Source organism: Mustela nigripes, chromosome 9 (genome assembly GCF_022355385.1).
Source record: "Mustela nigripes isolate SB6536 chromosome 9, MUSNIG.SB6536, whole genome shotgun sequence".
In the NCBI taxonomy this organism is placed as follows: domain Eukaryota; kingdom Metazoa; phylum Chordata; class Mammalia; order Carnivora; family Mustelidae; genus Mustela; species Mustela nigripes.
In genome coordinates, this window is record NC_081565.1 from 27,063,655 (window position 1) to 27,077,534 (window position 13,880).

At 35.9% G+C, this 13,880-nt stretch overlaps 1 protein-coding gene across 1 annotated transcript; it reads right to left on the reverse strand.

Annotated features, from left to right (window-relative positions):
* Positions 1-7,992: 7,992 nt before the first annotated feature.
* Positions 7,993-8,931, reverse strand: LOC132025064 (olfactory receptor 13D1). Its single transcript, XM_059412240.1, has one exon. The coding sequence runs from the start codon at positions 8,929-8,931 to the stop codon at positions 7,993-7,995; it is 939 nt and encodes a 312-aa protein (XP_059268223.1).
* Between the last annotated feature and the right edge of the window lie 4,949 nt (positions 8,932-13,880).

Genomic DNA, 13,880 nt, shown 5'->3' on the forward strand with positions numbered 1-13,880 from the left:
TTCAATATTGGTTTGGTTCATTTCATTTCATTTCATTTATTTCATTTCATTTCCTCTCCAATCCTCCACCCCCCCTTCCCTCCCCTCTCTTCTCCTCCATACTTAGTTAACATACAGTGAGTTTTATGTGTATAATATAGTGATTCAACACTTACATACAACACCTGGTGCTCATCACAACAAGTGCCCTCCTTAATCCCCATCACCTATTTCACCCATCCCTCTACCTGCCTCCCCTCCCCTCTGGTAACCATCAGTTTGTTCCCTATAGTAGAATCTGTTCCTTGGTTTGTCTGTCTCTCTCCTTTTTTTCCCTTTGCTTTTTTTTTTTTTTTTTTGCCTTAAATTTTACATATGAATGAAATCATATGGTATTTGTCTTGAACCGATTGACTTATTCCATTTAGCGTTATACTCTTAGCTCCATTCATGTCATTGCAAATAGCAAGATTTTGTTCTTTTTTATGGATGAATAATATTCCATTATATATATGTACATACATATATATATTATACTTTTTTTTTTAGTTTTTCTTTTTTTAAAGATTTTATTTGTCTATTTGGCAGACATAGATCACAAGCAGGCAGAGAGGCAGGCAGAGAGAGAGGGGAAGCAGGCTTCCTGCTGAGCAGAGAGCCCGATGTGGGGCTCGATCCCAGGACCCTGAGATCATCCCAAACCCAATGCAGCTGCTTAAGCTTAACCCACTGAGCGACCCAGGTGCCCCGAGACTTGCTTCTTTTTCTTATGTATCATCAGTTTTATAAGCATATTTTATTGTATTTAAAAACATTCTCTACTGTTTGCAGAGTGACATACACAGACACACATGTATGATTACCATAATTTTTTAAGGTGTTTGTTTAACTTAACATAATCTCTCCTTAATATCTCTACAATCCTCATGAATAATACGAAGGACCTTAAAGTATTGATCTCTTACTTCTAACCCCTCCCATCATCTTCCATATTAGTTGTTTTGTTTTTACCTTGTTTTTAAGTCCCCCAGTTGCAAATGCTGTCTCTTCCTCTCTTTCTCTTTCACTCTCTTTTACAGAGACAGTTTGAATTCACTTACACATTTATCAATTTCTTTATTTGCTGTTTTTTTATCATTCCATTCCTTTCACCTAGGGACAGTTTCTTTCTTTCTTATCTGTGGAAAAATCTCTTCATTTTTTTCTAAAACTGTCTTCATTTTGCCTCTCAAAAGACAGTTTAAATTAATGTGAAATTCTCAGTTTTTAGTTATTTTGCTTCAAAAATTTGAAGATATATTTCATTGACTTTGGGCCTCTTTCTCATTGATGTCAGTTTTAGTCTATTCTTAATTTTGAAGCATTTGAGAAAAATAAAAGTTTGATGACATTAAGATATAATAAAGTCATTATTAAGAACAGACTTACCACCTGGTACCCCAGGTGGTGGATATTAGAGAGGGCATGGATTGCATGGAGCACTGAGTGTGGTGCAAAAATAATGAATACTGTTATGCTGAAAATAAATAAAAAAAATTAATCACTCAAAAAAATAAAAGTAGATAAAACTCAAAAATAAAAAGAAAAAAAAGAACAGACTCTGTTTCATTTTTAAAAAGTTTCAATAAATATTCTATGTGGAAAGCATGACATTTTTAGACCAGTTCCCATAGTTCCTTTCTGGCACTCATTTTACTCACCATATCATGCCTAATTATAAACATGCTTATAAAAAAACATGCTTATACATTTATTGCATATTATTTTTAAAAAGTGATTTCCTTCTCTGTCATATAAAAAAATAAATAAATGAAAAAAAGTGATTTCCTTTCTTATAAATATACATTTTGAAAATATGAATTCAAAACAACTTTTCATAAGTTTTGGATTTTGAAATTTAAGTGCACCTGGTGAACCTTACTATAAAAATCTCATCTATATTATACACATGAAAGAACAGAGAGGAAGATATATTCTGCAGTATCTATACAGAGGACCTTATTCTAGGGGTTATCTTTTTCTTTTTTATACTGTAAAAAGAAAAAAGTACGTTTTGGATTTCCTAATTTGACATCTTAGAGAAGAAATTTAAGGCAAATACTAATGTCATACCTACTGAAACATAACGTAGTTTTGCACAGACTACATACATTTGCACAATCATTCTTAGGACTTCTAATGATTTCACCATTATAGTAAGACAAATAGTTTTAAAATGTAAAATTTCCTAGGCTAGTATAAACCTAAGAAATATAGAGCACAAGTACTTCCTTAAAATCTATTTTACCTTGTGCCTTTATATAATTATTTTGGCATTTCTCTCTTTCACTGAAAGTTTTTAATGTTTTTGACTTATGTTCCTGAATTTTAATCTACTGTATGAAAAATTAAGGACATTAAACCCAAAGATACCTAAATTTATAGGCATTTATTTCTTTATGAAAACTTAATTTCATTCTGAACCAAGATCAGTATGATACCTAATTCTTATAATTGTTTTGACTGGTTTCTTTCATTTGTTCAGTCACTGACTTGTGCACTTACACTATCTTTCAAAATGCTATGAAATTTAAACCATTTGTTGAGAAGTGTTATATTTTCAATAGTCCTTTTATCACCAGTACCAATAGTGTGTATTACATTGATAATGTCTCATTTTCTATTTTTAAATAATCTTATGCATTACAGCATACACATTAACATTTATATTCAGTCATCACCAGAATCATTATTATATTACAATCACTATTAGTGTGTGTTGTCTTTAACATATAGTGCCTCACATTTATAAACAGTGTTTGTCTCACATCTGGTATGAATATGAGCAGAATAGAAAAGAAGAAATAGTTTGTCATCGTTTGAATGAACTTCAACTTCTTAATTCTGAGTCAAGTTCCATTTAAAAAAAAAATGCCCTGGGAAATGTGAGTGATTATGTACTCTGGTCATTTTACAAATAGTGATGTTACAAGATATATAGGTGATTATTATGTGAATATATAGGAATGGCATTTAAAACTTTATGGCCTTAATCATATTAAAAAGGTGTAATTGCAGAATAAATGGTACAGAAAGAACTAAATTTCTTTTGTAAGGTGTGTGCAATCTGACATTCTTGAGGAATTAGTAGTCCCCTCAGAAAGAGCCAAAAACATCTGAAGGAATACGGCAAAATCACATCATGCCAAAAATTTCCTTACTGCCTTTGGGCAGTAAATCTTCTGGTAGATCGGGTAGATCTGGTAAATCTTCTGATAGACTTCTTTTTTTCCCTTTCTTTCTCCTCTCCTTGTTTCCATCCCCCAGGAATAGCAACTGAAACCCTGACAAGAGTTCAGTGTAGAAAATTAAATTTCACAGGGACCATTAAAATTTATTTTTAATTTCGCTCTTGTAATAGCTATAAATAACTTATTAAAAAGTTTTGCCTTTTTAAAATAGTAGTACTTTTTCATCAATTAATTTTAAGAGAATTTATCCAGTTTCTACCCTTGCCTCACTCATTGGAACATGTGTTCAAGAGCTGTATTCTAACAGGATTTGTATAATTTTTTTCCATCACTGAATTATGAAAAATTTCAAAGATAAAGCAAAACTGAAATAGCTTTTCTTGAACATCATACATTTACTAACTAGATTTTACCACCAACATTTTATTAAATTTGTTTATATGTAAGTGTCTGTTCACCTTTCTATTCCCCCATTAAGTTAATGTCATTTTGGGTACATTTCAGAATAAACTGTAGACATCATTACCCCTTTCCTTAAATACTTCAGCACATGTATCATATAGAGTTTAACCTATATGTGTTTACAGTTCTCTTTTAATTTAAAATTTATATACATTAAAATCATGAATCTTAATGTGATATTCATAGTTTTGAAATATGCATGCTTATTATTAAAATTCATATCAAGACATAGAACATAAACATAACCTTAGAAAAATTCCCTCGTGCCCTGACCCGGTAAATAGATTCTCAGTTTGATCCCTTTCCCACATAGGTAGCCACTGTTCTTATTTTAAAAATACCACTGATTAATTTTTAGCTGTTCTAGAACTTTAATATATACTTTTCTAGAAACAATACTCTGGCTGCTATGCAGAGAACAGATTGTAGGAAAACAAAAGTAGAACAGGGATATGATACAGAAAGCCATTATAGTAGCCTAGGTGAGATGATAGTAGTTTGAACTAGAGTGGTAGCAATAGATGTGGTCAGATTCAGAGTAAATTTTGAAGATAGAATTGGTAGGATTTGGTGGTGGATTGGATGTGGTTGTATGGCAGTGCCAGTTCTTGACATGGGGAAGATGAGGAGAAATAGTTTGAGGATGGGAAAAATTGAGATTTCTGTTTTGGACATACCATATTTGAAATGTCTATTAGGTTAGATCCTAGGACACATGTAGGAGTCATTACTCTATATATCAGTATCTTTTCATTTTTGTCATTATCAAGCTATAAACCCAATAAACTAAGGGATTATATGTATGTACAGTGGTTACATGGACTCTGCTTGATTTATTACAGTCAAACTTCTGGTGCCTAGAATGAACAAAATGGAACATTATTTTAACCAGGATTATTGTTAGTTATATATATCACATGTAACAGTATACTGCCCATATTGTTTGAAAATTCTATTTTAAGAACTAACAGACTTTATACAAAAAGCAAAATCCAAAGTATAAATGTATTGATTGAAGCCCATTCTGTTTATAATTGCAGGACTAGTGAAAATAACTCACAGGTTCTGTTTCTAATGACATTTCAATAAAACAATCAAAATTTGTACATAATCAAAAGGAATATATCTTCACATAAAAAATACCCAAAGTTGAAATAGATAACTATAGGAATTTAATTTGGTAGAAGAGATGGAGTCTTGTTAGGACAATAATAAAAGGCTTTAAGTCAGAGGATACTTTTTTGAGGGGCACTATGAATTTTTATGGATAGGTTAAAATGAGGGCAATTTTAGATGGAGATAAAATGGCATCAGCAAAGATGCGGAGGCAGCAGTCATGAGGGTTAGTGAGGCAATGGCAAATCAGCTCTTTTACCTTCAGTATAAGAAGACAGTCACACAGTCATTGATTCATTCAGTCATGAATTTATAAATGCTGAATGAATGTCTCTTCTTGGCAGTGTGGCCCTAAAATAAATATTACTCATATCTTGCCCTCAGGGAACCCACAGTCTATTAGATGAGACAGGCATGTCTGGGAAGAGCTAAGGGAAGAGTATATTATTCATTGCGTGGTATTAACCAAACACTGAATAAGACATTTTGCTTCTTAAATTTTTCTTATTCAATACTCATAAAGCCTTCTGAATAACAGTTCCACTATTCAGAGACTGAAGTCCACATTTTGTGTCAGGACAAATGGAGAATCTGAAAGATTAAATTTATAATCTTAATAAATTGGAGAATTAAGAATTTATAAAAGCCCTATGTTTTTTGTTCATTAATTTTTAACGACGCCATATCGAGTAAATAAAATACACTATAATAAGAAGTGTAATAGAAGTGCACTTAAAAATCTATGGAAGAATGGAAGGAAAAGGGGAAGAAACCGTTTCTTCCTGGAAGAACTGATGAAGTGGTGAAAAAGTGGCATTTGTGAAACATGATGAAAATAAGGGGACAAAAATTCTTAGCTTGGGAATTTTAACAAGTGTTTGCACATAACTTACACCCCTGTTTCTTACTTCTTTCAAAACTCATCTTTCTCCAAGTCCCTTACCCTTGGAGGACACACTCTTATTTTACTTGAAAGAGGCTATTGTGGTCAAGGAAGGGTGAGATGGGGTGGTGGGGAAGACAGGTAGAAAACAGCAGGAAGACTGGGTTTTAGAAGATGGTGGAAAGGAGATACCCCAGAGAAGCTGTGGGCCGTAATGCAAATGGAACTTTTATTAGATTGCTGTGGTATTATACGTTTTAAGAAACCCGAGTAGGGGATGTTAAAAGTACTTTAGATTGTTGGATTCTGTTTCTTTGTTTAAGAACGAACCATGTATATTCTAGGTTGTAATACTTGTAATACTAATAATAGACGGCAGGCAGTGGTTGGATTCTTTCTTTCTTTGATTTTTTATTGAAAGTGTATTAATGTATTTTCACAAACAGAACATATCACTCAAGGTGCTTGTATATTGGGCTTCAGTATTTCTAAATCATTGGTCGTGAGGAAGCACTGTTTTTCAGAGATTTCCTGAAGTTCTTTCCTGTAGCTCTAAGAGTAGAAGCTGCATTCTGCTTTTGGGATAAGCTCACTCTCTGTTCTGAGAAAGACCATGCTGAAGAGTGTTTTGAGTTATGTATCCATTCATTTTTGTTGAGAGAAGTGCTGATCCTTGTGGAGGAGGAAACGAACAGAAACTCAGTCTTGTAGCAGACAGGAGCTAAAGAGGAAAATGGGCTGAGGCCTGTATGAAAAGGGATGGCTAATAGATACCAAGAACAGTTAATATTTAATACATAATTAATACATAATCCCTTTATGTTATTTTCAAAATAAAGGTGTTAAACGTAGTGGTCTTTTGAATGTGGATATTCAGGAGATTTATGTAGATTCTTTGTGGTCAAAAGGTATTGTTGAGAGCTTAAACAACACAGAAGTACTCATGATTACCAGAGAGGAATGATAAGGAAATTTAGAGTAGTCTGACATAAAATGAAGACCACAAACCAGGAAAATGTAAACACTCCTCAGAAATTATTGGGTAGGTGACGAGAATGCCTATAGCCACACGGAATAGAAATTAGATTATTTAGTTGTTAAAGGAAGGAGAGCCTCTGAAGGCTGGAGAACTTGGGATCACTTAGGGAACATATATCCTCATGTATTTTCCTCAAAAATATGACTGGAAAGAGGGAGTACAAAGAAATGCTAAATCCAACTCAAAATTAGTATTTTTTAATAAAGGCATTTTATTGACATATTGCTAAAAAGAATAATTGGGGAAATCAGAGGGGGAGACAAACCATGAGAAACTGTAGACTCTGAGAAACAAACTGAGGGTTTTGGAGGGGGAGGGGAGTAAGGGGGTGGGTGAGCCTGTGGTGGGTATTATGGAGGGCATGTATTGCATGGAGCACTGGGTGTGGTGCATAAACAATGAATTTTGGAGCACTGAAAAAAAATTAAATTAAATAAAATAATTGTGAACTGATGTTAGGCACAGCTGGATCAAGGTCTTAAAATAGGATCACACACATACTCTCCCTCCTTCTCTCAACACTTCTTTGCCTCTCAGATAGGCTTCCTGCTCTTTTTGACAGAGATTGACCCAGGCTCACATTTCACCCTGTTTAGCAACTGTAGGAGGAAGAATGCCTCTTTTCTTAGCCAGAGACAGCATTCTTGGATTGTGTTTGATTAGCCTGGCAGAACTGACCTGCTATGCTGAATGAATGAATCACTGTAACTTGAGGGATTTGCTTTTGTTTCAAGCTGTACCACTATTTCCAGGGGGTAGGGCCAGCCCCGTCCAGTACACATGGACTCAGAGGGTGGCACTTTTGAATGTCAGAGGAAAAAGTGCGTTCTTATACCAGAATAAGGGATACTAGAAAACAAAATAATAGATGTTCAGTTCAAACTGACTGAGAAAGGAGACCAGGAAAACAGAAGGAAGGTGGAGAAACAAAGTAGATGCAGAAGGGAAAAGGAAAAGAAGGAGGAGGAAGTGGGGAAGAGAAGAGAGAAAAACAAGGAAGAGAGAGAGAGAGAGAGAGAGAGAGAGAGAGAGAAGAGCTTTATCTTGAGGAAAAGCCTTGTGCTCTGCATGGGACCTCATGGCAGAGCTGCATACAACTAGAAACTGCAGATGAGACTATTCAGAAGGCTTACTTGAGAATTCTGTCTTGAAAAGAGTTTAAGTCCTGTATTTAGACTTATGAGCAGATAAGCTCTCTTAACACTAGCTTCAGTAACTTCATCTGTGAACACAAGAGATCTGATCTGGTCTCACACTGAGGATATCACTTGCTTTAAGACCTTTTATATTTTCCATAGATGCAAGTATCTGCTCAGGACTTTCTTCACAGCCTCTTCCACCTCCTTATTCCTCAAGCTGTAGATGATGGGGTTCAACATTGGGGTTACCACTCCATAAGACAGTCCAATGATTTCATCAGATGCTTTTGTGTCCTTTGACTTGGGCTTCATGTACATAAAAAGAGCTGAACCATAGAATAAGATAACCACAGTCAGGTGGGCTGAACAGGTAGAAAAAGCTTTCTTTCTCCCCTCAGTAGAATTAATTCTAAGGATGGAAGAGAGGATAAAAATATAGGAAATGAAAATTAACAGCAGAGGAATCACCAGTAAAATAATACTTGCCACTGTCATGATAAGCACATTCATGGAAATATCTGAACATATGAGTTTAAGAAGGGCTAGGATCTCACAGGTAAGATGATCAATAATGTTATTTCCACAGAAAGGCAACACCATTGTCAGGGCTGTTTGCACTAAGGAATTCATACAGCCTATGATCCATGACCAAGCAGCCATGTGCACATAAAGCACTCTGTTCATGATGATGGGGTACCTCAGTGGGTTGCAGATGGCCACATACCGGTCATAGGCCATCACAGCCAAGAGGACACACTCAGTGGAGCCCAACCCAAGGGAGGCAACCATCTGCAGAGCGCAGCCAATGAAGGAGATGGATTTTGTCTTGGACCTAAATATGATGAGCATTGGAGGAATGGATGATGATGTATAACAGATGTCCAGGAATGAGAGGTTCCCAAGGAAGAAGTACATGGGGGTGTGGAGGCGAGAATCCAGTATGCTGATAACAATGAGGAGACTGTTTCCCAGGAGGATTATCGCATACATGATGAGGCAGAGAACGAACAGAAAAAGCTGGAGCTCTGGGTATTTGGAAAGTCCCACCAGAAAGAATTCAGTGACCTCTGAGTAATTCCCCATCTTCCTGTGTCCATGTTACCTTAATGCTTGAGAAAAGGATATGATCAGGAAATAAATTGATTTATCAAATTACTTTTACTTCTATTACTTTGTTTTATTCTTAGCCTCTGGAATCAGCAAAGATAGGGATATTACATTAATTTTATTAATGATGAAACAGGAACTGAGAGATCAACACTACTGAGGCTCACATAGCAGTGAAAGCTGAGAATTGTGTTAGAAAGTTTCAGGCCTCTAATTAATAAAACTTAGGCAAAAACTGCTTCCAAATGTAGCTACCTAAGAATCTATTAATAAATATTTTGAAATGTAACTGCATCCTAACAAAACTGGATGTAATTTGAAATATATATCTTTGGTACCATGACACTTATCCTCAGTATGACTATTTTAAGTTACTTAACTTTTTTGAGGCTCAGCTGCTAGTCTCAGCTAATAAAATTAGGGGGAGGGGCAGGGAAGCTATAACTCTTTGGTAGTTTGTTGTGAGAATTAAATTCGATAACATCTAAAAGTAACATGCATAGTAGGTAGTTATAACATGTCATCTAAAATTATATGCAATATAGGGTTGGCTGGGTGGCTCAGTTGCTTAAGCATCTGGCTTTTGATTTTGGCTCAAGTCATGATCTTAGGGTGATGAGCTTGGGCCCTGCTTCACACCCAGGAGCTTGAGGTTCTCTCTCTCCCTCTCTCCCCTGCTCATGTGCTCTCTCTCTCAAAAAATAAAATACACATATATAATGGAATGCACTATAATAAAATATGTAATAGAATATAACAATATTAAGTACTTATATGTTCATAGAATTGTAACTTTTAAGTCTATTTGGCTCAGAAGGAAGAAAATCGCTTTAGTTTTTTTTTTTAATTTTAGGAAAGCCATTGAATTGGGGGGCTATAATTAATAGAATATGAACATTTCTTGATCTAAGAAATAATCTGATCCAGAATTTTAAGGAGTCTAGGAATCAGGGCCTGGAATCTGTCCTCCTATAAGTCACTTACTTTTCTTCCTAATTTGTTTTTTAGAAATTATTTATTTATTTATTTGACAAAGAGATAGAGATAGAGAGAGAGAGAGATCACAAGTAGGCAGAGAGTGTGGGTGGGGAGCAGGCTCTCTGAGCAGAGAGCCCGATGTGGGGCTCGATCCCAGGACCTGAGATCATGACCTGAGCCGAAGGCAGAGGCTTAATCCACTGAGCCACCCAGGCGCCCCTAATTTCTGTAATTTTTAAAAAATATTTTATTTATTTATTTGACAGAGAAACAGACAGAGGGAACACAAGCAGGGAGAGTGGCAGAGGGAGAAGTAGGCTTCCCACTGAGAAGGGAGACTGATGTGGGGCTCGATCCCAGGACCCTGGAATCATGACCTGAGCTGAAGACAAACACTTAATGACTGAGCCACCCAGATGCCCCAATTTGTTTTCTTTTTTTAAACATTATACAAATAGTAAATGTTTATTATTAATAAAGCGGAGGTCCAGATCTTCTCTCCCCTCCTGCACTTCTCTTCCTGACCTTGCTCTCCTCCCAGCGCACACCTTCACTGTGTTCTTGGCCCCAGGTCCCTTGGCCCCTCAGGACCTCAGGCATGGGAACCCTTGGCCCCTCAGGACCTCAGGCATGGGAACCCCAGCCCACGCAGCTCCCTCCTGCTGCCCTGTGCCCTCAGTTTTATTTGTGATGTGCATAATTTGATAGTGAACTCTAAAAGGCTGGATCATAGCAAATACTTATTTCTTCATGCACCTCCATTCCTGTTTCCGGTCACATTAGCACATGGATTTATTTCCACAAAGGAACCAGTTAAAGCTGAAGGTTTAATTTGTTTGAAGACATTAGTTGTAAAGGAGGAGAAGGAGGAAAGGAGCCAGTTTTTACTATTATAGAAAACACATTCAACTTAAAACTTGTATCCTAGGGTAAAGTTGTTGAGGGGAAAGGTATGAAGGAGGAATGGCTGTCTTTCTGTTCAGAAAAGGTCCTAGATGAGGGAGGATATTATCCAATCCAAGGTGAATAAGAGAAAGTAAAAGCAACCCATCACAAGAAGCCTAGTTTAATCCCCTCAGCTCTCTTCTCCCACTTTGGCTATTTCTCCCCTCTGATGGTGTCGAGGAAGGATTATTCAGTAGGTTTGATTCCCAGTAATCTTCAGTAGCCTCACCATAAATGACTTCCTAACAGAGAAGTACAACCTAAGGAGAAGCAACGTGCTTACTATAAAGATGACTTCATGCACAGTTCTCTAGTCCCTCCTTCAACCACACTGCCACTCCTAAATTCCTCTATGTAGAAATACCGAAGTCACTCCTGATACCTTCAAAGCTCTGAAATGGCCATGCTGAATTTCTTCTACTTCCTGGAAAATACTACATTCTTTCTTCTTCATGCATTTGTAAATGCTGTGTTTTTAAGCTGAAAGGGCTTTTCCCAACTTAGATATTATCTTTTCTAGGAAAGATTTCTTACCTCCTGATCTAAATAGGATGTCCCTACTGTGTGATGTCACAGATCCCTATGCTTTCCATTCTGCTGGTTTTCTTCATTTACTCATTTATTCAACACATACTATGCCACAAATACTGTGATGTGTATAGGAGTCTCACTGTGAGTACTAGACTTTCAAAATTGACACCAGATGCAGAATGCTTATCATAATTTTTTTTTATGCTTTTAAGAAACAAATAATTTGGAGTGCCTGGGTGGCTCTGTTGGTTAAGCAACTGCCTTCGGCTCAGGTCATGAGCCTGGAGTCCTGGGATCGAGTCCCACATTGGGCTCCCTGCTCAGTGGGGAGTCTCCTCCCTCTGACCTCTCCCCTCTCATGCTCTCTCTCTCTCTCTCAATAAATAAAATAAAATAAATCTTAAAAAAGAGAAACAATTTATGTGCTCTATAACATGTTCTGGTGTGAAAAAATTATGGAACACTTTGCAGATTATTTTATCAAACTAAAATTGCCTTTATACCCAGAACTGTCAGAGTAAAACTATGATCAATCCCATTTATAAATACATATGCAAAGAATAGTAAGTGTATCAAGCTAAAATGATATCATTTTACCATTTAGCTAAAACTATATCATTTATTTTTATTAATACATGAAATTCTAAGTTAATGCTTGGGAAATCTATCAGTTTAATATAATAAACAGGTAATAAAAATAAAATAGTCATCTAACTGTTGTTGCTGCAAAGCAACAATAGAACATAAAATTCATTCTTGATAAAACCCCTTAGTAGTCTAGGTCTAGGAGGAAAAATCACTAAGATGGCAAAGATTCTCTCTCAAACTGTTGGTCAACATAATTTCAAAGGGTGAGATGCTGAAACTATTTCCCTAAAAGTCATTCGAAGATGTATTATTATTATTACTTAACATTTACCCCTAAACCATCCAATAGAATAGAAAAACAAAATAAATGACATTGCATGTAATATCATATTTCAAGTTCAGTCATGCTTTAATAGGTGCCATCATTTTTTTCCTCTAGGATGTTGACATTCTGGCATGTTATGGTTATGGTATATGCATGAGAAGACATAATGTCATATGTATTATCAACAGTACAAATTGTAGTCTTGGATAAGAATTAAAGATAAGGGACAGGGCTCATGATATTACATGAATAAAAACAAGTTCTTAATATAAATATTATAAATGGTTACAACTAATATAAATGGTCACACACATATATACACATAGTTGTATAGAAACTACTCCAAAATTTTAATTGTAGTTTCTTCTGGAATATGGGATTTGGGGCACTAATAATTTTCTCTCTGTTCTTTATATTTTCCAAATAATTCTTACTTAACCTATATTTTATGGTTATAAATATCAGAAATAACATTTTCAAATTTTTCTTAGAAGGAGATAGTGGCTAAGATATCCAGAGGTTCTGCTGCAGTTTCTTTAAAACTCAAGTAGGAAATAAGATATGGACAGGAAATTGAGAAGGGGATTTATGTTGCTTTATATTACATAGACTAATTTAATGCCACTAATGTTCCAAGTTCAGTCAGTCTCACACATACATCCACCATCAGCAGACATATTGACTCAAGTGTTGCAAAAGGATTCTAGAACTCACCATTTAGAATGTGACCAAGCTTAGTGGTACAGTAGACAAAGAGAGATACCTGGTAGGTAGGAAGGAGCGAGGGAAAACATCAGGCATTTCTGTTACCTATGCTTTTTCTTTCTGCCATAAAGGGTAGCATTCAGTTTCTTGTTCTCCAGGTTTTGTTCATCTCTTTCCAAATGCCTGGTCATTAGATCCGTCCTCTCACCTTTGGGCTTCAACTATGAAAAGAAAGGAAACTCTGCTTGAGGACTGTGGATTACGAAGCATTCACTCCTCTCCCCGTGTTTACCAACAGAAGAGGGGTAGTAGTTTGTAAAGCACAGGTACTCACCCATGCTTCCGGTTTTTAACCCAGGGAACTTTTCGAAGCAGAGTGTAGCACACTCACTATGGAAGATTTCCTTCAGAATAAATTTTTAGCACTGAGTATTGCATTCTATATCCAGTTTTTCCAACTGTTTATAAAGTACTCTTGTTCTATATAATACAACGTCTCTGGCAGGAGATCCTAAATGCTTGTCCAATTAGCTTCAAAAGGTGTGGATAATAAGCAATACTGGATGAGTTAGAAATAGGTCCTCTTCTCCTTTTTCAGTATGATCTTGAGAATTATCCTGAGTTTTTTGTTCTGTTTTGTTTTTGTTTTTGTTTTTACTAACATTGCTGTGTGGTTATGAAATGCAATTCTTTGTTGCTTGTAGCACAGCTGAAGCTTTAAGTTCTTATCTTATAGAAGCTTCTGTCTGACCTGTAGAGTCAATTCTGGGATTGATTAGAATATGCTATATACTAATTTCTAGGGCTACTGTGCTCCAAGTCCTCTTACACTTTTGTTCTTAATGCAAGTAAG

What these genes read in the sequence shown, in the direction of transcription:
- LOC132025064 (XM_059412240.1), bottom strand. Translation starts at nt 8,931, where the DNA reads ATGGGGAATTACTCAGAGGTCACTGAATTCTTTCTGGTGGGACTTTCC.